We start from the raw sequence: 24,810 nt of genomic DNA, 5'->3' as shown, positions 1-24,810 counted from the left end.
AGTTGGACTATAAAAAAAGCTGAGTGCCAAAGAATTTGGAGTTTTACATTCATGGGTAGGAAGATTTAGTATCATAAGTTGCTAGTTTGTCTCCAGTTGGAAACCTGTGGTTAAATACAAATCTGAGCAAAATCCCAAAGGAGTTCTTCATATTATCCCAACAAGCTGATTCTAAAATTTATATGGAAGATAGTTAAGTCGAAAATAGCTATGATACTCTTAGAAGAGCGTAAGGGGCTTGCCCTGTCAGATACTGAAAAATAAGACAAAAAGTGCTATCTAGAGAGGGATGATGTGATAAAGATTAAGAACTTCTACTTATAAGGTGACATACCCGGGATGTGGTATGTACCTTATACTGATAGATGATTAATAGCACCCAGGCTATATAACAAATACCAAAAACCAACGAAGATGATACAGTTGAAAAAGTGGCAAAAGATAGAAACAGGCATTGCAAAGGAAATATAAGTGGCCCTTAACCCAGTTACCAAATAACAGGCCCTTACCAAATAACAGGCTGTAACAGGTCTTGAATATTAAAGTAGTTGTGTATTGGTTAGTAAGTCATTGTCTTGAGACCACCTTGTGGTGGCACTCATGAACTTCAAAACCGCCACTTTGGCTGTAGGAGTCCCTAGACACCATTGTCTCCCCACGCCAGAAATTAAAGGACTAAAACCTGTGCTAGTAGGGTTTTAGTATCAGCTATGTCCTTTTTTTGAGTCACTCCTGTATTAACCTTGTTAATAATTGGGGAAATGCAGATTAACATGTGAATGAAACTCCATTTTGAACCCTTCAGATTAACAAGGCTGACAATACCAAATGTTGGCAAGCGTGGTGGAAGAAAGGGAACTTTTTTTTATAAAATACTATGGAAAACAGTCTGGCATGTTGTTCAACCATGTGGTATCTTTTGCCTCTCTACACTTGATGTACTAAACAGAAGCAATATTCTTTAGTATCCAATACATTTGGAAGGGTAGGGGGAGGAAAAATCATCCTACACTTTACATTTAATTTAACTCATTTAAGTCTTTCTGACAGCTTCCTAAAACTCATTATTTTACAGATAAGGAATCTCATCTCAGGTTAAATAATCTAGCTAAAGGTGACACAGGTTGAATGTGGCAGAGTCAAGATTAAACCTGGGACTTGAAAGCCCATGCTCTTTATGGTGACAGGGTTAGAATATTACAGCATATGGCATAGGAATCAAATGTTCAAACATTCATGAGCTTCACAATTGTGTTGTGATGTAGTTTGTATCTCAAACAGGAGTTCTCACACTTGCAAGGTGTTTGTAATATCCCAAAAGGATAAACATAGGGCATCCTGGAAAGCAGACCCAATTCTAAGTGATTTAAAGTGCAGGTATTTGCTTTTATAAAAAATTTATAAATCAAAAGTTATTAATACTAAAAGCAAAGTCAGGAAAAATAAATATCTCAAGTATATTGAGCACGGCTTTGTTTTAATATTTAATCATTTTAATCAGTATGTAATCAATATTTATTCCAGTAAATATTTATTGAGAGCGCAGTACCAAGTATGTACCAGCCAGGTGCACCACACTAGATGCAAGGGATTCTGACAGTAAATAAGGTATGGTCCCTGCCCTCAAGGAGCTTACATTTCCACAATTTAAAGTGCATCTCAGGTATTCTGATAATAGAATTCCACTCTCAATTTCTCTTTTTAAATTTGATCACATGACACAGCACAACTACCAAACAGAATTATAAAATAGAATGTTAGCGCTAAAAGAAACCTTTGATATTATCTGTACAAAAAGAAAAACCAAACAGAAACTGATGGAGTGGCCCTTTGCGCCTAGAACTCATATGCTCTGATTTCAAGTTTGGTCCTTTTCAGGCTTCTCATGAAACAAGACTCAGTAGATTTTTATAAATATAAACATTCAACCTCCTGTAACATACTTGTACAGCTGTTTCCTGCTAGACAAGGACCTTCTCATTTATACCAGGTTAATGTCAATGTATGCTCTATTTATCCCATCCTATTCTTTGTGGCAAACCAGAGGGATCAGGATCATCCAAGTGCAGGCCTTTGCTACCAAGGCTATTTGTCAGGCAGCATTTGCCTGCCAGGGTTGCACCTCCCCATACTTCTATCTTCACAGTGTTCGTGAACCACTGGGGAGTGCTTATCCATTTAGGTACAAGTCTAACACGAGATATGTGCCACTGACCAGAAAGGGACCCAAGTATAAAGTGCTGGTTTACTATTTTCCTAGCTGACAAATATACAGCCTACCATTTTTAACCATGAACATATTCTGAGGTGCCATAATGTGCCAGGCACCATACTGGACATTAGGGATATGAATATGAAAAAGACAGTTTGCCCATCAGGAGTGCCTTGCAACTATGACACGATGTCAGTTATATACTGTTAGTACTTTGGGGTACACTGGGAACACATGCTCCTGGAAGAAGGCCTGAAAAAAATTGCTCCCAATTTTAGTAATTACTAAGGTCTCTATTTCTGTCTCACTGTAGACTGGGTTGTTTGTAAAGTTCCTTTTAAAAGTCCATTAGGAAATAATTGTTTTTGATAGTCTAGCAGCAGTAAGTCTAATTTTTAAAATCAGGAATACTTTCTCCCTCTAGAATCAGTAAGATTTTGACTTTTCACCAAAGTCACATGTTCAATTACAGGCAGATAGAAAGAACCAAAGGCAGTAAAAAACATCCTTTACAATGCTTCTTAAAATAAGTCTTATTTTCAAAAAATTTCCTTTAATATGAAATTTTGTTTAATGTGTTGTGAATTCAATCAAATATAACCATTTAGGACTATTTCTACTACCTCTACTAGTATGGAAAAATTTACAGACATTATTTTGAATGTACTATGTCTACTTCTATTAGCTTAATTTTACATAAGGAATTAAGTTGTGTTGTCAATGTTGGCACTTCCAGGAACTTATAGTTCATGGGACAAGCTTCTGTCTGACCCTGAAATCTCACTGTAAGATTCCCTTGTAGGTGACTTTAGTCAAGCCAGTCTATCAGCATTTTGAGTCCATGTCCATAAAAATGAAGATGTAAAAATAATGTCCTAGCTACATGGCAGGATTCCTGTACCAATTGACTGAGTAGGTCCAAATCTGAAAAAAATTTCCAAACAACTATAAATAGTATAAAATAATAATTACAGATAAGTCAGTGAAGTTAGCCACCAAATTAATTATTTCATGCCTATAACCAAAAGCTTTTAAATGAAACAGCTTAGATAAAGTGGTCATTAAGCAAATGAAGACTATAATTACCCACGCTAGGTTCTTGGCCTACTCTATTGAGCCTAATCTTTGGAAAAACCTAATTCATTTTAGAGGGAAAAATCTGAGTTAAGATATTCATTAGTGTTAATACAAACAAGATGCAACCACTAATTTAAAAATCGGAGGGTTTTTTTCCTCATTAAGAGTACATTCTTTAATAGGACTGTATCTGAATAAGAACTGCATACAAATAGAATATATACCTTAACACAAGATAACAAGGAAGGAATATTTTACATTATATAGGGCAGACATTCAGTTGGTTCAATCACAATGAGTTACCCTTCCAACCAAATACTTAGTTTTAATATGTATTACAAATGTTCCAGTCAGTTCTGTATATGCCAACAGACAGCTTTAACATTTAGTAGTGTGGAGCACACTTAACTGTTTCCAAAGGGATATGTGATGTGGTCTTCGTTTCAGAGGAGCAAAAGTGACTGAATTACTGTCTGCTCTTTAATGTTTCAACTAACCTGTGAAGAGAAAATGAACAGTTTCATAAAATTAACTTCAAATTTTCAGGTATAGAGAATGACAATTTATAATATAAATTTCATACTGAAGATGAATTCCAAAGCACTTTAAATGATGAAGGTTAAGATGGTTATATCAGAAGAATAAGGTTATGGACTCAATTTCCACAAGGGTGTATTTTAGCTCTCACTCTGTCTATGCTTTGAATGAAAAATCAAAAACAACCAAATAGCCACTTTCCAGGCTGCTACTATAGCCAGGCCAGATGTAGATAATTCAGAGATGAAAACTAGCCTCAGTTCTCAAGGAGATGATAATTTAATGAGCAGATGCACAAACCAACTACAATACAGTGTAACAATTACTATTATATCACTGATCTTGGACAAGGACATCTGTGTGTGTGGTAAGGCAGTGGGCCTGGAGGTAGGAAGGCTCTTGAGAAGCAGAGAGCCTCAACCTAAGTCCTGAAGGATAAGGAACTGGAGGGTGAGCTGAATAAGGGAAAAAGCTAGAAATATAGCAGAGAGGTGGTTTACCTAACTATAATTAGTACGTGTGGCTAAAACAAAAGCAGATATACATGAAAACCAGTGGAAGAAAAGGGTAGAGGAACTTAATATGATAAAATGCAAAGTAATCTGATTTCATCCTTAAGACCAAAGGGAAATTACAAATGCATATACACACAAATCCTCAAATGGCTTCTGGAAACATGATACTTAACCATTCCATTGCCTCATCAAGGCCAGTGCCTTTGGTTGCTGAAGTTTTGAATATTTGCCATTTTCGGTCCTTCAAGGCAGGTAACCCAAGTGAATTTGCCATTTCTGAGGGAGTCATTGCCTGTTCCATGTCCTGCTTATTTGCAAACACCACTAAAATGGCTTTTCTCAGCTCTTCTTCCTAAATAAAATAAAAAAAAAATACTCTCTAATCAATTTGCTCCTGAGTTTAGGAAGAAATGCCAAAAAAAAAAATCTATTATTTTAAAAGCATATTTCCTAACTCCTTTTTATATTTCTTTACTCCATTGAGAAGTTTTGTGTACAAAGGTAAAACAAATTGGTTTTGTGTCTGTAAGTTTTAATATAATAGTCCTGATTCAACCTCCACATGTACTTTATGTCACTAATAAATAAATATTGATTGAATTAAAAGTTAATTCCTAAAGAATGAATACAATTTTTAGTTTTCTATGGAGAAAGATTACACAAGTCAAATCCTAATACTAGAAAAAACCTAACAACAATCCAATACAATTTGAGAATTGGGAACTGAAGTTAATAATCCATTTCTTTTATGCCATACTTTATACAATAAAAATTTATTATACCATGTGAATTACAGCTAAATAAAGCTGTATATTGTCACCCAGCTTATTTAACTTATATGCAGAGTACATCATGAGAAATGCTGGGCTGGAAGAAACACAAGCTGGAATCAAGATTGCTGGGAGAAATATCAATAACCTCAGATGTGCAGATGACACCACCCTTATGGCAGAAAGTCAAGAGGAACTCAAAAGCCTCTTGATGAAAGTGAAAGTGGAGAGTGAAAAAGTTGGCTTAAAGCTCAACATTCAGAAAATGAAGATCATGGCATCTGGTCCCATCACTTCATGGGAAATAGATGGGGAAACAGTGTCAGACTTTATTTTTTGGGGGGCTCCAGGATCACTGCAGATGGTGACTGCAGCCATGAAAATAAAAGACGCTTACTCCTTGAAAGGAAAGTTATGACCAACCTAGATAGCATATTGAAAAGCAGAGACATTACTTTGCCAACAAAGGTCCGTCTAGTCAAGGCTATGGTTTTTCCTGCGGTCATGCATGGATGTGAGAGTTGGACTGGGAAGAAGGCTGAGCGCTGAAGAATTGATGCTTTTGAACTGTGGTGTTGGAGAAGACTCTTGAGAGTCCCTTGGACTCCAAGGAGATCCAACCAGTCCATTCTGAAGGAGATCAGCCCTGGGATTTCTTTGGAGGGAATGATGCTAAAGCTGAAACTCCAGTACTTTGGCCACCTCATGCGAAGAGCTGACTCACTGGAAAAGACTCTGATGCTGGGAGGGATTGGGGGCAGGAGGAGAAGGGGACGACAGAGGATGAGATGGCTGGATGGCATCACTGACTCGATGGACTGAATTTGAGAGAACTCTGGGAATTGGTGATGGACAGGGAGGCCTGGCATGCTGCAGTTCATGGGGTCGCAAAGAGTCAGATATTACTGAGCGACTGAACTGAACTGAACTGAAAGCTTATATTTTAAAAATATGTTATAGCCGAGGCAATTAACCAGTCCCTTAAAATTCCTTATGCTTTGAATTTGGTCTAAGAAGCTCTTATGATAAATGTGACGCTATGTTGTTTAAAAAAAAATTTAGGCAAAACTTTAAAACTTTAGGTTGAAATTTATAAATTGGAAGCTACTAGGAAGTTAATCATCCAAGAACTCAGAAGTCCGAAATATTCTAAGTTTTGCTTCTAACTAGCAATCAAGTTGCCTGGAACTTAAACATTCAATAATTGGATAATTCAGAATCATAGTTTTAGTGGGAAAAGGAAACCTATACATCTAATTTTCTCAAGCAAAGGCAATTTCATTATTAAGTTAATCATTAGTACATTTCAGAAGCTTATTTAACAATTTTAAAATCTTTTAGATGACTACTTAATGCACCCTCTAAATTCAGTTAGCTTATCAGTATCTTTCAAACCTCAGTGAATATAATGTATTGGGTTCTTAGTTAAGAGCTATTATACACTGTTCCACACATCAGGGGTACAAGGTAAACGAAAGAACTTTACACTTTAGGGTGGGAAGCATACATAAGTAAACAAATATGTTTAAAATAATGGAAAGAAATGGTAAGTAGTTACAAAAAATAAAGTAAGATAAAGGGTTAGAAGATAACTGAGACCTCCTCTATGAGGAAGAAACATGTGAGATAAAACATGTCAAGAAGACAGCCACATAAAGATTTGGGGAAAGAAAATTCCAAGCAAGAGAAGCAAGTACAAACCCTAAACCAGGTGTCAGGTACACAAATTCAGTGAGCAAAGAAAAGAAATACCGGTATGGTTGAGGTACTGTAAACACAGGGAAGAGTAAAAAAATGATAAAGCTGGGTGAGGTAAACAGGGGCCAGAATTGTGCCAGAAATCCATTCTGAACTTCAATGTTCCTAAAACAAATATACTTTATTATTTATATACTTATACAATAAATCTGCTCCCATATGCTAAATTGTACAACCAGAAATAAAGACATTAAAAAAACAATCACTTCACAGAAGTGACTTAGAATAGTCACTTCAGTTTAGAAAGGGTTTAGCTCTGAATTTTCTGGAAATTAAGGAATTTAATTTAAAGGAAGTTACAGGACTGGAATTTTTTTTTTTTTTTTTTGTCTTCAACACTCCCCAACAGTATTTTTGGAATAGAAAGTAATCTGCATAAAAGAAAATGATACTAAAGACATGGGTATGGGGGAGACCCCTGTTTCCCTTTTAATTATTTCTGCATGTGACAATAAATAATAAAAAGAGCAAGCAAATATAAATGATTTACCCACATTTTAATAAAGTTTTCTTACCTCTAACATGGCAACTAATTCTGATTTGGAAATGCCAATTCGGTCTCGGTCACAACTGTCTACTACATAAATGACTGCATCTGTGTTTGAATAATAACATCTCCAGTATGGCCTAAAGAAAATTCAGAAAGGGAGAATACATTATTATTTGAAAGATGAAACTGATAAGTTAATTTATATGCTACGACTTGGCTATGGTGGGGTGAAGTGTGTTACTTGCCAATCCTTTCGCACCCATATCAGTATCAATGCCATAATGATTGTTTCTGATGGACATATATCATATCCTTCAGATGGGAATGGGTAGAAAGAATATTGATAAAACATAGGATCAAGGAGCTTAAGAATGAGTTTAGACTACAGGCTGAGAGAAGAATCTATAAAATCACTAAATGTACTGATGAAAAAATGTTTCATACAGACCTGATCACTGTATCCTATAAATCTTTAACTAGAAACTCCTTAAGAGAAATGGGTTCTTTAAAAATAATTTTAGTAACAGATTTAAATTGATCACTGAAGACAAGAAGTAGAAATGGCTAAAATTAACAAATGACTCCAAAGTGGTTCAAGAAATAAAATGAGTTAAAAGGCAGCAAAATGCTTGGGGAATGCATCTAGTCCTAAATGGTGGGCCGAAAAGGTATTTTCATGAAATCCAAAACAGTCTGTCTCACAGAGGAAGGGACTGACAAGAATTAACTAGAGGATTCTTTTTATTTAAATACTACTGAAGTAATCAGGTCTTGAGACTTTCATGGAAAAAATTTTCATCTAAGTGATATTGGAAAAACTGACTTCCGTAGATTTTAATTATTTTCAGTTAAAAATCTTTAATTCTCAGATTTTAATTGCGAGAATAAGGTGGTTTTACCTCATTTTAAACTAGGTGGCTCCCATTACATTACAAAAGAAGACATATTTTGATTTACTGCTGTTAACCCTAAAAGAACAATAAAGATCCCCATACTACAAAATGGTCTGGCCTTTGTACCATACCTGATGCTTGTCTGTCCTCCCAAATCCCAGACTTGGAATTTAAGGTTCTTGTATGTTACTGTCTCAACATTAAATCCAATGGCTGGAAGAGAAAGCAAATTAAGAGTATATGAAGACTAATACATTCTGTCTTCAAAGTGTCCAGTCTGAGTTTCAGCAATTAGTGGTAATTGTTGAATCACATTATTAGTTCAAATATTATTCCATTTATGATAGTATGCTGTGCTATACATATACACACACACCCCCCCACAATAAGCAAGATCAACCCCACAGGGTATACCCCAATCAGGGTATATAAGAAGCCCCAGCCACCTCTGCAATTAGATAATTCTTAGCTCAGTGGAAATCCTATTATGTTAAACGCTGGCATACAAAAGCGTTCAGAAAGTTATACTTAGAAAGGACAGTTGTAAACGTATTACAAAAAATGGAATTTTGGTAGGTAGCAAATAGGATAAAAGCCTAGATTCTAAACTTCAGTAAGGGACAGCAATGGCTGTATACCTCTTTATGGAGGCTGAGTTCGCTAACACAGGGACTCTCACAGACCCTCTGAAGACTTCCTCAAGAGCTCATCCACAATAAGGTCACAGCTAGATGGTCAAAGCGGAAGAGTCTCAACCCCTTTCCCTGCCATCCTTCTTAGGTGGAGCTTGGCATTACATGCCTAAGGCAAGATACTATTACTTTCAATGAAAGGAATCCAGAGCAGCTGGAGAGGATGCTGAAAAAACTTAGGAGCTATACATATAAAAATTACTAAGATTTTACAAACTTAAAAAAAATCAAAGTAAAATGTAACTTACAGCTACAATTGGACAATTAATTTTTTAGATTTAAGTTTATACTGGTAAACGATGCTTAAGAGTATATATGGCAAGTATAAAAAAATTACTATAGCAAATCTGAGTGAAAAAGTAAAAAGCAAGTTCATGATGTCTCCCTCAGAATTAGGTAGCAGTGTAATCATCATCTTCAACCTCAATTACAAATGTTGTTTATTTGCAGAGAAGAACATGGTATAAACCACATTTGCTAAAACGCAATCCACTGAGCTATGGGCACCACAGCGGCCACCATGACTCAACTGCAGCACAGATGGGAGATTTGAGAACCAAAAACCAAAGAAACTGAAATTGCTTGAAGGTGGTAGCAAGAAGTAACAGATGACATGGTTCAAAAAGTTCTTTTGTAAAAGCTAGACTTTTCTTTTTTAATCTGCAAGTTTAAATAGTACTAAATAGAAATACCTTGAGTGACGGAGTAACTTAAAGACATTCTTGAGCAAACTCTACAAACTATTAAACTTAGTTTAAGTATACTAATCTTCAGGGCAAAAAAATGAAAATAGTATAAGTAACAAAACAGTCTTCTTATGTAGTAAATTAGTACTATTGAAGAATATTTTTCTAAGGTATCAATTGATTTAAAGGTGTTACTTTTCTTGATATTTTTAAGTTCCAGATTAATTCAACACTCAGTCTCTTCAACTCAGATCTTTAAAAATAATCAATAGGATTACTAAAAAAAAAAAAAAAACAAAAAAAAAACTAATCTTAATCAAATAATAACAAGTACAGGAAAAAAAACACTGTACATGTATGTGTGTGTCTGTGTGTATATATATATATATATATATAACTTAGTATCGACATACTGATAATTCTTTACTCAGATTTACAAAGTATTTTATATACTTGATTCATTTTCCTTATTCATTGGCTTTATTTTCAAAGCGGATGAATATTTATTATCTTCATTTTATCAATAAAGATACTGGCTCTCAATGATATTCTGTGGCTTAACTCTACCCAACTTTTAAAACAACTCTGAACAGCAGAACCCAGCCATGAACAGGGGTTCATAAATTACACCAAACTGTCTGTAAATTTATGAAAAAAATGTTATCAATATTATGCTCATAGAAGTCTACAAATCTTATTAATTACATTACATATGTATTCAGAAATAAAGTTGTTTTTCCAATGGAAAACAAAAGCTCCTATCCTATGATTAGTTTATCATACCAACACTTACTAGGAATAGTAGTCACGACTTCTCCAACCTGTAATCTGTACAAAATTGTAGTTTTTCCTGCTCCATCTAATCCCAAAATTAAAATCCTCATTTCCCGAGTTCCAAACAGACTGGAAAAAATGCTTGAGAAAAAGCCACCTTAGAAAATAACAAAAATGTATTTCAATATCACTTCAAGAACTAGATCCACAAAACATTTAATCTTGATCTTTAAAAGCTATACTAAATTCAATAACATTGTAGTATTTTCCTCCATTCATAGGAACATTGCTTCCAATGAAACACATCATTCAACATCAAACTAGTAATTACTGATTGTTACCATGTCCTGGATACTATGTTAGGCAGGCTCAGAAGATATACTCAAAAATAAGAGAAATATGACTCCCCTCATGGAGCTCACTTTCTAAACAAGAGAATATGAATAGCTTAACGTGATATCCTCATTACCCCTAGAAATTAGAGGGCAAATTAGAATGATAGTGGGACAATGAAGTCCTTGAACATTAAAAGCAATTATTATTGTTGTCCAACAGCAGTACCATAAGTACCTTCAATCACTGAGAATTCTCCGTAAGGAATGTAACTTGCAAAGAAATTGAGACAGAAGCCAAAAATAACAAAAATTATTTCTGATGAAAACATTTTAAAAAATAGTAATAAAGCAACATTCAACATATCATGAACTATTCCCAGAAAGCTTCCTATACACAAGGTATTGTGTAATACAAAAGCACTTGTGAACAGAGAATAGAATGGTGGTTACCAGATGCTGGGAGAGTGGGGAAAATGAGACAGTGTTAGTCAAAGGGTATACACTTTCATTAGAAGATACGTTCTGGAGATCCAATGAACATCATGGTAACTATATTTCATTAATAACATATTGTACACTTGAAATTTGCTAAGACAGCAGATCTCAAAGTGTTCTCATCACACACACAAAAAGGGTAACTGTAAGGTGATGAACGTGTTAATCTGCTTGAATGTGGTAATCATTTCACAGTGTATACATATATCAAAATATCATGCTGTACACCTTAAATATATACAATTTTTGTCATTCATACCTCAATACAGCTGAAAAAATGTTAAAATTTAAAATTATCCTCTGTGTCAGCAGGGCCTCCCAGTAACAGATTAAATTGTTGATGTGTGTTTAAATAAAATAACCCCTAAGAGTGACGGAGGTGGAAATTCAGAATCTTTATTATTTCTACAATCAAACAAGAAGCTCTTTTAAAATAAGTTCTTTTTTAATGATTACCCTTCCCCACCCAATAAAAGCACTCTGGCCCTTTCTTACCAAAAGACATTTGAAAAGATTAGAAAAAAGTTACACTAACAATATAAAAAAGTTGACAACAGAAACGATGCTCACAAACACCACCTGGTTACTTTACAAAGAAATGAAAAAATTAAAAACTACAAGTCTGGAAAAATGAATCCACCATGGGCTAGAGAACTTTGAAAGTTTGTAACATAAGGAGTGTGACTTGACAAAATCCTTTTTTACAGGTTAAAAAGAGGCAGTAGGAAAAAACTGAAAGGGTTATGCAAAAAGACAAGAAGGCGCTTCTGATGTTTCAGAGCAAGATGGAAACTCCCCAGAAAATAGCTGAGGTTTTTAAATAACCCAAAAAATTTGCATCACTTGGAGAGTTGTGACCAAGTTAAAAAATCTGCACCTTCATTTGGGCTCCAGTGGGGAGCGAAGCTCTACCTGATGCTTGACGACAATGTAGCTCTCTCAATTAGCACTCCAAAAATTGAGTTTAAAACGTCATCACTGACCAGTAATATCTTCCCTGCCCACTTCCCCCTCCCTATTCCTCTCTTACAGAAAAAGTTACAGGCAAGCAGATAAATGCCGTGTTGGCAATAAAACATTACGAGCAACACCTTTTGGATTTTAAACTGACGCTGTCTCAGCGACCAGGGAGAGTATCAAGCTGCCACTACAAGGTCAGAGCTCATCTTTCACCCAAGAAACCTTAGCGAACTTGCGACTGACATGTTGCCAAGCTTCGCATACCAGCTCCGCCCAGCAAGCGGCGCTGGGTCCGAGGAGGTAAGGGAAAAGTTCACCGACCCACGGTGACCCACCCCTGACGCCGCGGGGAGACAGGAAGCGAAGGTTCGAGGCAGAGTCCACGCACACTAGTGAAGAGCCAAGATGACTGAAGTCCTCAGCAACCAGCTCCCTGAGACGCTGGCTGGGCTCCCCAGGCCTGCCCCTCTGTTCCTCCTCTCCCCAATCCGTCCCCTCGGCCTCGGCCTCTCGGTGCGCCCAGGCTCCCTTCTCAGATCTCTCACCCATGATGAACCGCCTGTCCGCCCTCGTCCACTGTCAGAGACTGGCCCCGACCTCGGCAGCGACTCCTATTCGAGTCTCGGCGCCGCCACCTCCCCTCGCCTAGGCCTGCGCTCCGGCTCCCGCTCGGACTCTTGGCTCCCAGACAGTTTCTTTGGAAGCTTGGTCAGCCAGCAACTTCCACGTCGGACCTCCCGGCAGGGGCGGGATTGAGGGGCCGCCGCGACTGCGCGCTGGAAACCGAGGCCTGAGCGTCCGCGTCGTCGCTTTCGACGCAAGTCCCCGCAAACAGGGTGTAGATATTGTGGAAGTCACGAGAGGAAAAAAAAGATTCAAGGACTCCGGTTGCTCTTGCTTCTGTTTTCTTGGACAAGAAGGGATTCCGAGGTATAGAGATTCGAATTTTCATTTTAACTTCTGACACCAAGAAGTGACGAATCCGCCAACCAGGAATGCGCGTCACGCCTGGATGCGGCTGTCTGATTGGGTGCGGGCGCAGGTTGCGGCGTACCAGACATTCCTGGTCCAGAAGCACCCTGCGGAGTTTATCTGATTTTCCCCCGTTCCTTTCTCGGATCAGGAAATAGAACTACATAGTAATGATAGGAAGAGCCCTGCGCCACCATTGCGGAGCAGCCTTACAGTTGAGGCCGCTATCGAGATTTTAGGCGTCGCCGTGGTCTGTAGGGTCAGGGTTAGAGCCCCTCCTTTCTTCCACCTGTACCTTTCCTGATACTAAAGTCATTACTCTAGGAAAGGTGTGTATCTTTAGGGCAGCGTCATTTTTCAAAATGCAGTCCTTCTTGTTAATATTTTATTATCCTGTTAATATGTTAATATCCTTCTTGTTAATATTGACCTGGTATTGCAGTCCCTGCTTACTAAAAAGGCACATTTGAGGAAGCAGAAGTATAGCAGCACGCTAGAATTAAAGCTAGATACTTAGATTGTAAGTCAGTGAAATTTTACTCTTGAGACAAGCGTGTAGAATTGACGTCACCTCTTTCAAGTATTTGCTCAGATTTTATTTAAAACTGCAACCTACCCTACATCCCCCTTATCCTGATTTTTAATAGAACTTACCAGTTAACATAATTTACTTGCTTATTATGCTTATCTGTCTACTTTCTCTCACTAGACTGTTACATCTATGAATACACGTATTTTTATTTTGTTTGCTCTTTTGTTCTTATACTTGGGCACTAAACAAATATTTGTTAAATGTGTTGAATTACAAGTTTTTAAGACCAATTACATAAGCATTAGTTAACTTAAACATATGCAACATTATTAAATTTGTTTCCTAAAATAGGCATACCTAAACTACCTGTCCTAATTTGATGAGAGGCCAAACCGTCTTCTAGAATGTTATGTTTGAAGAGAAACCACCAGATGGAGGTATTGCCTCAGGCCAGTTCTCAGCAGAATGAGATAAGTTGGTCTAATTGATTTAATCCCTTTCAAATGTTATGGTACAATAATTATATGTTAAATTTTAAAATGTGAACGCTTTAATATAGTCCAAGCAAGGAAAACAATTCCAAAATTCTTTTGACTGTAAAGCTACAATTAGATGGAGTAAGTTTAAAATTTTAAAGCTAGAAGGAACTTCAATTCCACCTATCTCAGTCACAGATGAAGAAGTGGAAAAGAGCTAAGCGATAGAGCTAGGACATCTACTGTTACCATTTGACTTCAGACTTAAAGTAACTACATTATGATGCCTTCTGTAACTGTAAGTTTGGTAAGTTGATTTAGCAAACTGCCATACTGTAGTTTTCTGTAGTTTCCGAAGTTAGAAACTTAAGACTTAAGTGTGTTCCATTGCTAGTGAAAGTTACATTCTTTGCTTAGATTTTATTCCAAGCAGAATAAATTCCAAGCAGAGTGAAGCAGAACCTATGAAATATAATAAATATAAAAGGATAGTAAATATAAGCTTCAGAAGGGCTTTTCACACTGTGCATTTATAATTGTCTTTTAAACTAAGCAACATTTTGAAATCATAACTAGATGTGTTATATCTCAAATGTTTCTTTGCAATAATATGTACTTTGTCAGAGAATTTCTTGTTAGACTATGTGGTCTTTTTTTTTTTATTGAGAAGTCATTCACATACAATAGCATCATTTTTTAAGTGTTCAATTCAGTGGTTTTTCATATATTCATGAAGCTTGCAGCTATAACCACTGTCAAATCCCAGAATATTTTCATCACCCCAAACAGAAATTCTATACCCATTAAACAATAATTCCCTACTGCTCCCCCCAAGGAAACTGCCTTGGTTGCTTCCCTCAAACCAACATTTGAGGGTTCTTATTTCACCACTTCCTCACCAACACTTATTTTTTACTTTTAACTTATAGCCATCCTATAGGTATGGCATGGTATCTCATTGTGGATTTGATTTGAATTTTCCTAGTGACTAGTAATGTTGAACATCTTTTCATGTGCTTATTGGCTATGTGTTTATCTTCTTTGGAGAGATGTCTACTCAAATCCTTTACCTATTTTTTAATGAATTATTTGTCATCTTATTGTTGAGTTGTAGAAGTTCTCTATATATTTTGGAAACTAGACCTTTATCAAATACATGATTCACAAGTACTTTCTCCAGTTCTGTGAATTGTGTTTTCCCTTTGTTGATAGTATCCTTTAATGCACAAACTTAAAATCTGATGAAGCCCAATTTATGTATTTTTATTTTTCAGCTTGTACTCTTTGTGTCATATCTAAAAAAATATTGCCTAATCCAGGCTCACATCAATTTACACCCATATTCTAAGAATTTTGTAGATTTGTCTTTTACATTTATGTCTCTGATCCATTTTTAATTGTTTTTTGTGTAATTTATGAGGTAGGAGTCCAGATTCATTTTTTTACGTGTAAATATTCAGTTGTTCCAACACCATTGTTGAAACTGATTTTTCCATTAAATGGTCATGTCACTCACTCTGTTGAAAACCAGTTGACCATAAATGTACAGATTTGTGGACTTTTCAGTTATTTATGGACTTTTCAGTTCTAGTCCTGGGATGCTTATGTCTGTCCTCATGTATTGTTCTCATACAATACCATCATGTAGCTTTGTGATAGATTTTGAAATCAGGAATTATGAATTCTTTAACTTTGTCCTTTTTCAAGATTGTCTTGGCTGTTCTAGATCCCTTGCATTTCCATATGAATTTTAGGATCAGTTTGTTAATGCAAAGAAAGGCAATTAGAATTTCAGCAAGGATTGCACTGACTCTGTAGGGTTAATTTGAGAAATTTCGCCATCATAATAGTGAGTCTTCCCCATTCACAAACATGGGATGTTTTTCCATTTATTAGGGTCATCTTTACTTGTTTTTAGCAATATTTTGTCGGAGAAAGAAATGGCACCCACTCCAGTACTCGTCCCTGGAAAATCCCATGGGCGGAGGAGCTTGGTAGGCTGCAGTCCATGGGGCCACTAAGAGTTGGACACGACTGAGCGACTTCACTTTCACTTTTCACTTTCCTGCATTGGAGAAGGAAATGGCAACCCACTCCAGTGTTCTTGCCTGGAGAATCCCAGGGACGAGGGAGCCTGGTGGGCTACTGTCTATGGGGTCGCAGAGTCAGACACAACTGAAGCGACTTAGCAGCAGCAGTAGCAACAGCAGCAATATTTTATAGTTTTCAGTGTACAGGTCTTATACTTCTTTGGTTAAACTTATTCCTGAATATTTTGAGCTTTTTTGAGACTAAGGGTTCTTAACTTGGCATCATACAAATCCATAGATAGACTTGTAGGAGACTGTAAACCTACTGAAATTATCTCTAGAATTTTATCTCTCTGTGTACATGCATTTTTTTCCCAGAAAGACAATCTAGCACTTCCATCATACTCTCTTTGATACACAATTTCAAAATACTCTTGAGAGAATAGTTACAAGGAACACCCATGCACTTAACACTCATCTGTAATAATCATCAATTTATGGCCATACTTCAGAGTCACTCTTGCTTCATAATTATCCCTACCATTTGCACCCACTCTCCCCACAACCCACACACTAAATTCTTTGTAACAAGGCTGCTCACACTTGGACCTGTCAGCTGTGGCTAGGGGAACAGTTCAGTTCCGTTCAGTCACTCAGTCATGTCCAACTCTTTGCGACCCCTGGACTGCAGCACGCCAGGCCTCCCTGTCCATCACCAACTCCCAGATTTTACTCAAACTCATGTCCATTGGGTCAGTGATGCCATCTAACCATCTAATCCTCTGTCATCCCCTTCTCTTCCTGCCTTCAATTTTTCCCAGCATCAGGGTCTTTTCAAATGAGTCAGTTCTTCACATCAGGTTGCCAAAGTATTGGAGTTTCAGCTTCAGTATTAGTCCTTCCAATGAATATTCAGGACTGATTTCCTTTAGGATGGGCTGGTTGGATCTCTTTGCAGTCCAAGGGACTCTCAAGAGTCGTCTCCAACACCACAATTCAAAAGCATCAACTCTTTGGCGCTCAGAACAGTGCCCACTGGAAAATCATATTTGCTTTCATACGCACCATATGCATGAATAAGGGTGCAGGAATGGGGAAGTTATAGAAGCTGGACACAATAGGTATTCACTATAGTTCTTTTCTAATACCAGCATTTGTCCTTTTGGGGTGGATGTGGCAGGCATTAGGTACAGTATTAATGGCTCGTCCTAAACTATGTCTTACTGTGATTGTCCTCTGTTCCAGAGGACACAACACAAGCCACAGTAGCACAGGGTCTGTGGTCTCTTTTATAGACTGCCTCTTGACCAACCCTACCCCTTCCTCCCACCTTCCCCTTTTCCCCAAGGGCAAGACCGGCTTGTCTCTCTATCAAAGTTATTATACCAGAAGTGAGAGCTTTTCTCTCATTGCTTTATTTCCTCTCAAACCTCATTATAGAATGGGGGATATTTCTTATTTTGAAATTCTTGCCAGCTGGAGAAACTTGGGATAAGGAACAGTTTTATTTTCTGACCCAGGAAGTCTGGGCTCTCTGTATTTCCTCCAAATTCTTCTTACAAACTGAAAAGCTCTCTAGTGCCTTTCTCTCTTCCCATACCTTATCATACTCAGTGCTAAGAAGCCAGATGACACTATCAATATTCTCCCTGGAAATATATCAGTTCAGCAAGTTCATTTATCTCTATTTCAAGTTACCACAGGCAGCATTTTTATCCACTGTTCCACAACTGTTTACCACAGTTCACTCTTTTCCAAGCCTTCGTTAATATTTTCTCACCACCTTTCTATCCTTTCCTAAAATAATTTTTGCCAGTCTTCCAGCTCTCACTAACAGCCTCTTTATTTTTCCAGCCCCCACTCACAGTATGGTTCCTAAGTCAATGCATGTACATGAGGTGAAGTCGCTCAGTTGTGTCCGACTCTTTGCGACCCCGTGGACTGTAGCCTACCAGGCTCCTCCATCCATGAGATTCTCCAGGCAAGAATACTGGAGTAGGGTGCCATTTCCTTACATGGGGAAATGCAATTTTTATGTACCATATCTCTCTGGTACCAATTTCTAGGTCAGTTATTTATTGCTGTGTAACAAACTGCTTTGAAATGTAGGGACTTAAACCAGCAGTAAGTGTTATTTATCACAATCATATGGATTGGCTAAGCAGTTCTTTTCCTGATCTTGCTGGAGGTTATTCACGCAGCTGTATGCAACTGGTACACTGGCTGAGTTGGTTGGCTTCTCTCTGCGTGTGGTGGTTCATCTTCGCAAAGGCTAGACTGGTCTTGACATGGCTGTGGCAGCGCTGTGGTCCTAGGTATAGACCTAACAGAAGTGCATGCACATGTGCACCAAGTGACACGTACAAGGACATTTATGTAGCATTATTCACAAAAAATAAAAAACTACACAACCCAAGTGTCTGTCAGCAGTAGAAGAATTCATAAATTGCCATGTATTTACATAATGGAAATCTATAACAAAACAAATAAAAGAACTAGAGTTGTATACTGGAGACATCTCATAAACACATTACTGAGCAAAAGCAGCAGACACCAAAGAAAGTATACTATGTATGATTCCATGGATATAAATTCAAAATCAGGCAAAGCTATCATAACTGAACTATAATGTTAATTTTGGGAAAGGAGAAATGGGGTAGGAGGAAGCATGAGGAAAGTTTCTGGAATGTTTAGATATTCTCTTTCTTGACCTGACTTGTTTGCTTCTTTAATAATTCACTGAATAGCATATTTATATTTTGTGTGTTTTCCTGTCTATGTGTTATATTTTAAAAATAATTTGAAGGAAGCACATTAGGATGACATTCACCTATCTAATTGGTAAATTTTTTAAGTAGTTCCGTGTGGGAAAATTGTCACTCTCATCCACAGTCCATTTACCATTAGGCAGGATCTACATACAAAATTTTAAATATACATACCCCTGACCAAAATGTCACTTTTAGGAATTATGCATATGCTTGCACGTTTGCACAGCCACATTTGTACTATGCTGTGCTTGCAAACGCATGACATTCTGAACATTTATACAAGAAACACTTAAGAATCGTTCTGCACAGAAGACTACAGACTTGAAGTGCAGGGAGACATTTTTTATTGTATACCCTTTGTACTGTTTGAAGTTTATACCATGTACATGAATTACTCTTTTAATAAAAGTAAACTAGCTGACTTTTTTGTTTGTTTGTTTTTACTTGCCCAAGGTCATCTAGTTAAAAGTGACAGAGCCTAGATTTAAGTCCTAGGGTATCGAACACCAAAGCCCATACCATCAGCTGTAACTCTGAATTTCCTCATGTGGAGTCTCAGTTTTCTCCCCTATAAAGTGAATGTATTTGTCTACATTGCAAGGGTCTCTCTGGAAACCAACATGGAAGCTCCGTTATATGAACTGAATCAACACCACAGGTATGTAGGAGAGATCTACCGCTGAGTCATGGCATCAGTGCTCAGAAATCACCCCGGGACACTCCGTCCACCGAGTCTACCACAATAAGACTCAGTCCCTACCAAATAAGAATACCGCATAGAAGTTGGTAGTTGAAATAAATCTGTCAATAAATCTTGCCGGAAGCTGGAGGAGAGCAAGAGCATAATAGGTAAATATAGCATGAAATCTTCATGTTAAAATTAAATTGCACGATTCACTTTTGAGAAATTTAAGTCACTCAGCTGTGCATTGACTGTAACAACCGTTGATACAGTTGTTCACATTTTGTAGGATACAAGACAGCTGTGGTTTCCGAAGTTAGCTAACACATTTAAAAAGTGAACACAGGCGAAATGTACTAGAGTAGGACTTTGCAAATGGAATTTAAAGAAAAACTTGCTACTGTAATTTTTTTTTGCTGTTACAGTTGCACTAGCAGGAAAAGGAAATAAAGTTATGTTAGTGAACATAATAGTTGTGATTGAGATCACTGAACTAGCTTGTGTTGTTCTCAGCTAAGAAAGCGAAGTTTGAAGATTTATTTTAAAATAAACAAAATGTAATAAACCTGCAACAGACAACTTCAAAATGCACAATCAATCCTATTTACTGTCCAATGATTCAAATGATCTGTTAGGAAGAAATCAATCATTTCTCCAGCCCTGTTTTTCTCTTAAGCTCCAGTTCTGAACCTCCCACTCCTTACTAGAAAGTTCTCGTTGAACGTGCATTCAAGATTCACATATCTAAAATTGAACATATCTGTTGCCCAGCTAAAAAGTAAAACAAACAAACCCCCCAAAATATGGTTCATTCTCTCCACTTTCCTGTTTCTCTGCTCAGTGATCCAAATTCTACCCTCTAGCCTTCCCAGGCTAACCTAGTGCTCCTGTTCCCAGTGTTTTGTTTTTACTTCTTTTTCTTTCCTGTGAGGAAAGAAATTGTAAATACACAATAAAGTGTTGGTGAATGACTGAATGACACTTCAGCATTATTATCCCAAAGATAAATGCTTTGCTTGTCTATACTGTCATTTTCCAGAACATGGAGGAAAGAGGCAGTGCGGAATTTCCCCATAATTTGATCTGTTCAAAAATTAATGATATTAAAATTCCTAAAATGAGTTTATAAAATTTTCTCTTTGGTATTTGAAACAATGAAATTTGCTACTGCTGTTTCTGTCCCAACTTCCAAAACTAAAAGCACATAGTTTGTATGAGAACTTCAGCATTATAGAGAATAAAAGATTGGTCCTATAGCATATGAATTAGTATCATAGCATGATTTTAGTAGCCTGGTTAAACAACAGGCTTTATACCAAATACCATGTTGCATATCAAATAATGAAGTGAACTCCCTGCCTGGTGAAAAACAAAGAAACTTTATTATTGATATAGAGAAGTTGTTTTAAATTTTAAAGTTAAAATAAGGAAGTTCTTTGAATATTGCCTAACTCACTATTGTGGGAAAAAAGAAGCATTCCAGAACATACCACCCTATTTTGCATTTCTATTGAACAGTTTTTTTAAACCAATTTGCAATATTTGCTTTATAAAATAAACCCTAACTCAAATATCAATTTGTCATTTTGACAAGAGCTATGTTGTATATTATCAAATTCATGACCAGACAGGTGTTTTGATTGTAAATTATTAAACTGTAAAAATCTTTTGGTTAACTATGAGACACCAATTCCACAAATGTAAAGCATTTAATCATTATTACACATAATTTATAACATTTCTACAAAATGCTAGAAAATATGAGCTAAATGAGTACACCTGTTAAAAGTACTGGGTCACCCGAATAGGAGATATAAAGCAAAACGATTCTTATTCTTAGCAGATTTTAGTCATTTAAATCTGTTTATTCTATTTAAACTCTGAAGGATTTTCATTCTTAATTTAGTTTCTGGTGGAAACTTCTCTTCACAAAATGAATAACCAAGTGAAAATTCTCAGAAAACAGACATTAATACTGATTTTTAATTACCTTTATTTTATTTAGCTCTCTAGCTTTTGATAAAATATTTATGGGAAGAGATTATTTTTAGCTCCCGCTTTACAAAGCTTTCTGTCACCTCATAACCTGAGTTCATCAGAATGGAGTAACACAGGATATAGAATGGGTAGAGACCAGAAGAGCTTAAGCAGGCATGGCATTTTTGTAGAACTGTTAGATCTAGAAGAACCTCAAAGATCATCTGGGCCAGTCTCCTTGTTTTGCAAGTGGGGCCAGTGTGGCCTTGAGGTTGCCCAGCTCATTAGTTACAATCAGGCTTGGACTATTCTCTTTCTCTTTGTTCCCTGGTTCTATCCACCTTGTTAAGTGACACATGGGAAAACTAGGAATAGTGAGAGCATCCAGAAAGATGTGTCGATAACACAGGTAATACAGTCTCTTCTAAACTGACTGAGCCTTGCCACTTAATCCACATCCAAAACTTCAACCAGTGACTGGAAATTACTAGATTTTTAATGACACAATGGAATGTCTCTTAAAGTGTTTTATTATCGATATTTGTCACTGCATGTCCACATTTTTCAAAATGGAAAACAGATGTTGACGTCCCACAAATCCTCACTGCTGTGTGCCCTTCATTTTCATCATGCATTTTCTAATAATGCTTATCAAGTGCTTACTTTGAGTCAGCCAATACGCTAACCACTTCAAGTGCATTACTTCATGTAGTCTTCATTAACAACCATATAAATTAGGTACGACTATGCTCCCACATTTCAAAGGCAAAGAAACTGAAGCTTAGACAGATTAAGTTACCCTAGGTGCATAGCTAGTAAGTGGCAAATCTAAGATTAAATCTCAAGCTGTTTGATGTTAGAGCCAGACCTCTTAAGCAGTATTGCTATGTTCTGTTCTGGGAAAGAAACCAGCCTACCCAAAATAAGAAAGTTCCTTATTAAAAAATAATAATAATATATATATGTATGTGTGTGTATATATACATGTATATATACATATATTTATACACATATAGAGTTGGACATAACTTAGTGACTGAACATATATGTATAACTGAAAATATTTCTCATATATATGAAAACTGAAAATGTTTACATATTATTTTCTAAATGGTATGTTCTTTTCCTTTTATTTAGGCTAGATAGTTATAGTCAATATTAGAAAGTTCAGACTAACTTATCAGTTCAGTTCAGTTCAGTCACTCAGTTGTGTCCGACTCTTTGCAACCCCATGAGCTGTAGCACGCCAGCCCTTCCTGTCCAATACCAACTCCTGGAGCCTACCCAAATTCATGTCCATTGAGTTGGTGATGCCATCCAACCATCTCATCCTCTGTCATCCCCTTCTCCTCCTGCCTTCAATTTTTCCCGGCATCAGGGTCCTTTCAAATGAGTCAGTTCTTCGCATCAGGTAGCTGAAGTATTGAAGTTTCAGCTTCAACATCAGACCTTTCAATGAACACCCAGGACTGATCTCCTTTAGCATGAACTGGTTGGATCTCCTTGCTGCCCAAGGGACTCTCAAGAGTCTTCTCCAACACCAAAGTTCAAAAGCATCAATTCTTTGGCGCTCAGCTTTCTTTATAGTCCAACTCTCAAATCCATACATGACTACTGGGAAAACCATAGCCTTGACTAGACGGATCTTTGCTGGCAAAGTAATGTCTCTGCTTTTGAATATGCTATCTAGGTTGGTCATAACTTTCCTTCCAAGGAGTAAGCGTCTTTTAATTTCATGGCTGCAATCACCATCTGCAGTGACTTTGGAGCCCCAAAAAATAATACATAAAGTCTCTCTCAATTTGCCATGAAGTGATGGGACCAAATGCCATGATCTTAGTTTTCTGAATGTTGAGGTTTAAGCCAACTTTTTCACTCTCCTTATCAGTAGTTTTTAATTTTATTTTTTGCAATGCATAGTTTTTAAAAGTTATATGTATACAAGATATGTGATAATATATATATGTAGATATGGTTGAAAAAGAAATAATAAAAAAGTCTCTCTCTCCCCAGATTTCCACACCCAGAGTCACCTTCTCAGAATTAATCACTACAAACTAAAGAGCCTTTTGGGCTCCAAAAATCACTGTACATGGTGACTGCAGCCATGAAATTAAAAGACACTTGCTCCTTGGAAGAAAAGCTATGACAAACCTAGACAGCCTATTAAAAAGCAGAGACATTGCCAACAAAGGTCTGTCTAATCAAAGCTATGGTTTTTCTAGTAGTCATGTATGAATGTGAGAGTTGGACTAAAGAAAGCTGAGCACTGAAGAATTGATGCTTTTGAACTGTGGTGTTGGAGCAAGACACTTGAGAATCCTTTGGACTGCAAGGAGATCCAACCAGTCCATCCTAAAGGACTTCAGTCATGAATATTCATTGGAAGGACTGATGGCTGAAGCTGAAGCTCCAATACTTTGGCCACCTGATGCGAAGAACTGACTCATTTGAAAAGACCCTGATGCCGGGAAAGATTGAAGGCAGGAGGAGAAGGGGACGACAGAGGATGAGATGATTGGATGGCATCACCAACTCGATGGACATGAGTGTGAGCAAGCTCTGGGAGTTGGTGATGGACAGGGAAGCCTGGCGTGCTGCTGTCCATGGGGTTGCAAAGAGTCAGACATGACTGAGAGGCTGAACTGATCTGAGTGGTCTTGTGTATCCTTCCAATGTCTTCTATGCATTATATGTATATTTCCTTTATTATCAATGGTAGTATAATATTTACATTGTTCTGCACTTTTTTACACTTAATATATCTTGGCCTCTATTCAATACTCTGTAATGACCTATGTGAGAAAAGAATCTAGAAAAGAGTGGGTGTGTGTATATGTGTAACTGATTTGCTTTGCTGCACAGCAGAAAGTAGCCCAACATTGTCAATCAACTGTACTCCAATAAAAAAATTTTTAAATGATATAGCTTGGAGAATATTCTATATCAATACACATGGACTTACTTCCTTCTCTTTAACACTCGTAAAATGTTCTGTTGGGGAGACATGGAGGAAAAAAGTGAAATGAAAAGTTGGAAACTGAGTAACAGTAATAAAGAGCATCTCTTAGGTTCTACCTTCTAGATGTGACTAGAAGATTCCTAGGCCCCCTGCAAAGTCCACAGATATGTCCTCTCAACCTGCACTTAATGGGAATAGATACAGGTGGATACTG

General features: G+C 37.0%; 1 protein-coding gene across 2 annotated transcripts; it reads right to left on the bottom strand.

Moving 5' to 3' along the window:
- Positions 1 to 1,460: 1,460 nt before the first annotated feature.
- Positions 1,461 to 12,976, bottom strand: ARL1 (ADP ribosylation factor like GTPase 1). 2 transcript variants are annotated; one of them, XM_006043581.4, is made up of 6 exons: positions 12,740 to 12,974; positions 10,424 to 10,561; positions 8,384 to 8,465; positions 7,385 to 7,496; positions 4,515 to 4,693; positions 1,461 to 3,786 (listed from the first exon to the last, which is right to left on the bottom strand). In XM_006043581.4, the coding sequence occupies exons 1-6, from the start codon at positions 12,741 to 12,743 to the stop codon at positions 3,756 to 3,758; spliced, it is 546 nt and encodes a 181-aa protein (XP_006043643.1). In that variant the 5' UTR covers positions 12,744 to 12,974; the 3' UTR covers positions 1,461 to 3,755. The 2 variants fall into 2 exon arrangements, with proteins under 2 accessions (XP_006043643.1, XP_025139429.1); XM_025283644.3 differs by lacking the exon at positions 10,424 to 10,561 and having other exon boundaries at positions 12,740 to 12,976.
- Between the last annotated feature and the right edge of the window lie 11,834 nt (positions 12,977 to 24,810).

Source organism: Bubalus bubalis, chromosome 4 (genome assembly GCF_019923935.1).
Source record: "Bubalus bubalis isolate 160015118507 breed Murrah chromosome 4, NDDB_SH_1, whole genome shotgun sequence".
Lineage (NCBI taxonomy): Eukaryota > Metazoa > Chordata > Mammalia > Artiodactyla > Bovidae > Bubalus > Bubalus bubalis.
The sequence above is the reverse complement of the archived record's forward strand: the minus strand, read 5'-3'. Positions and strand labels throughout refer to the sequence as shown.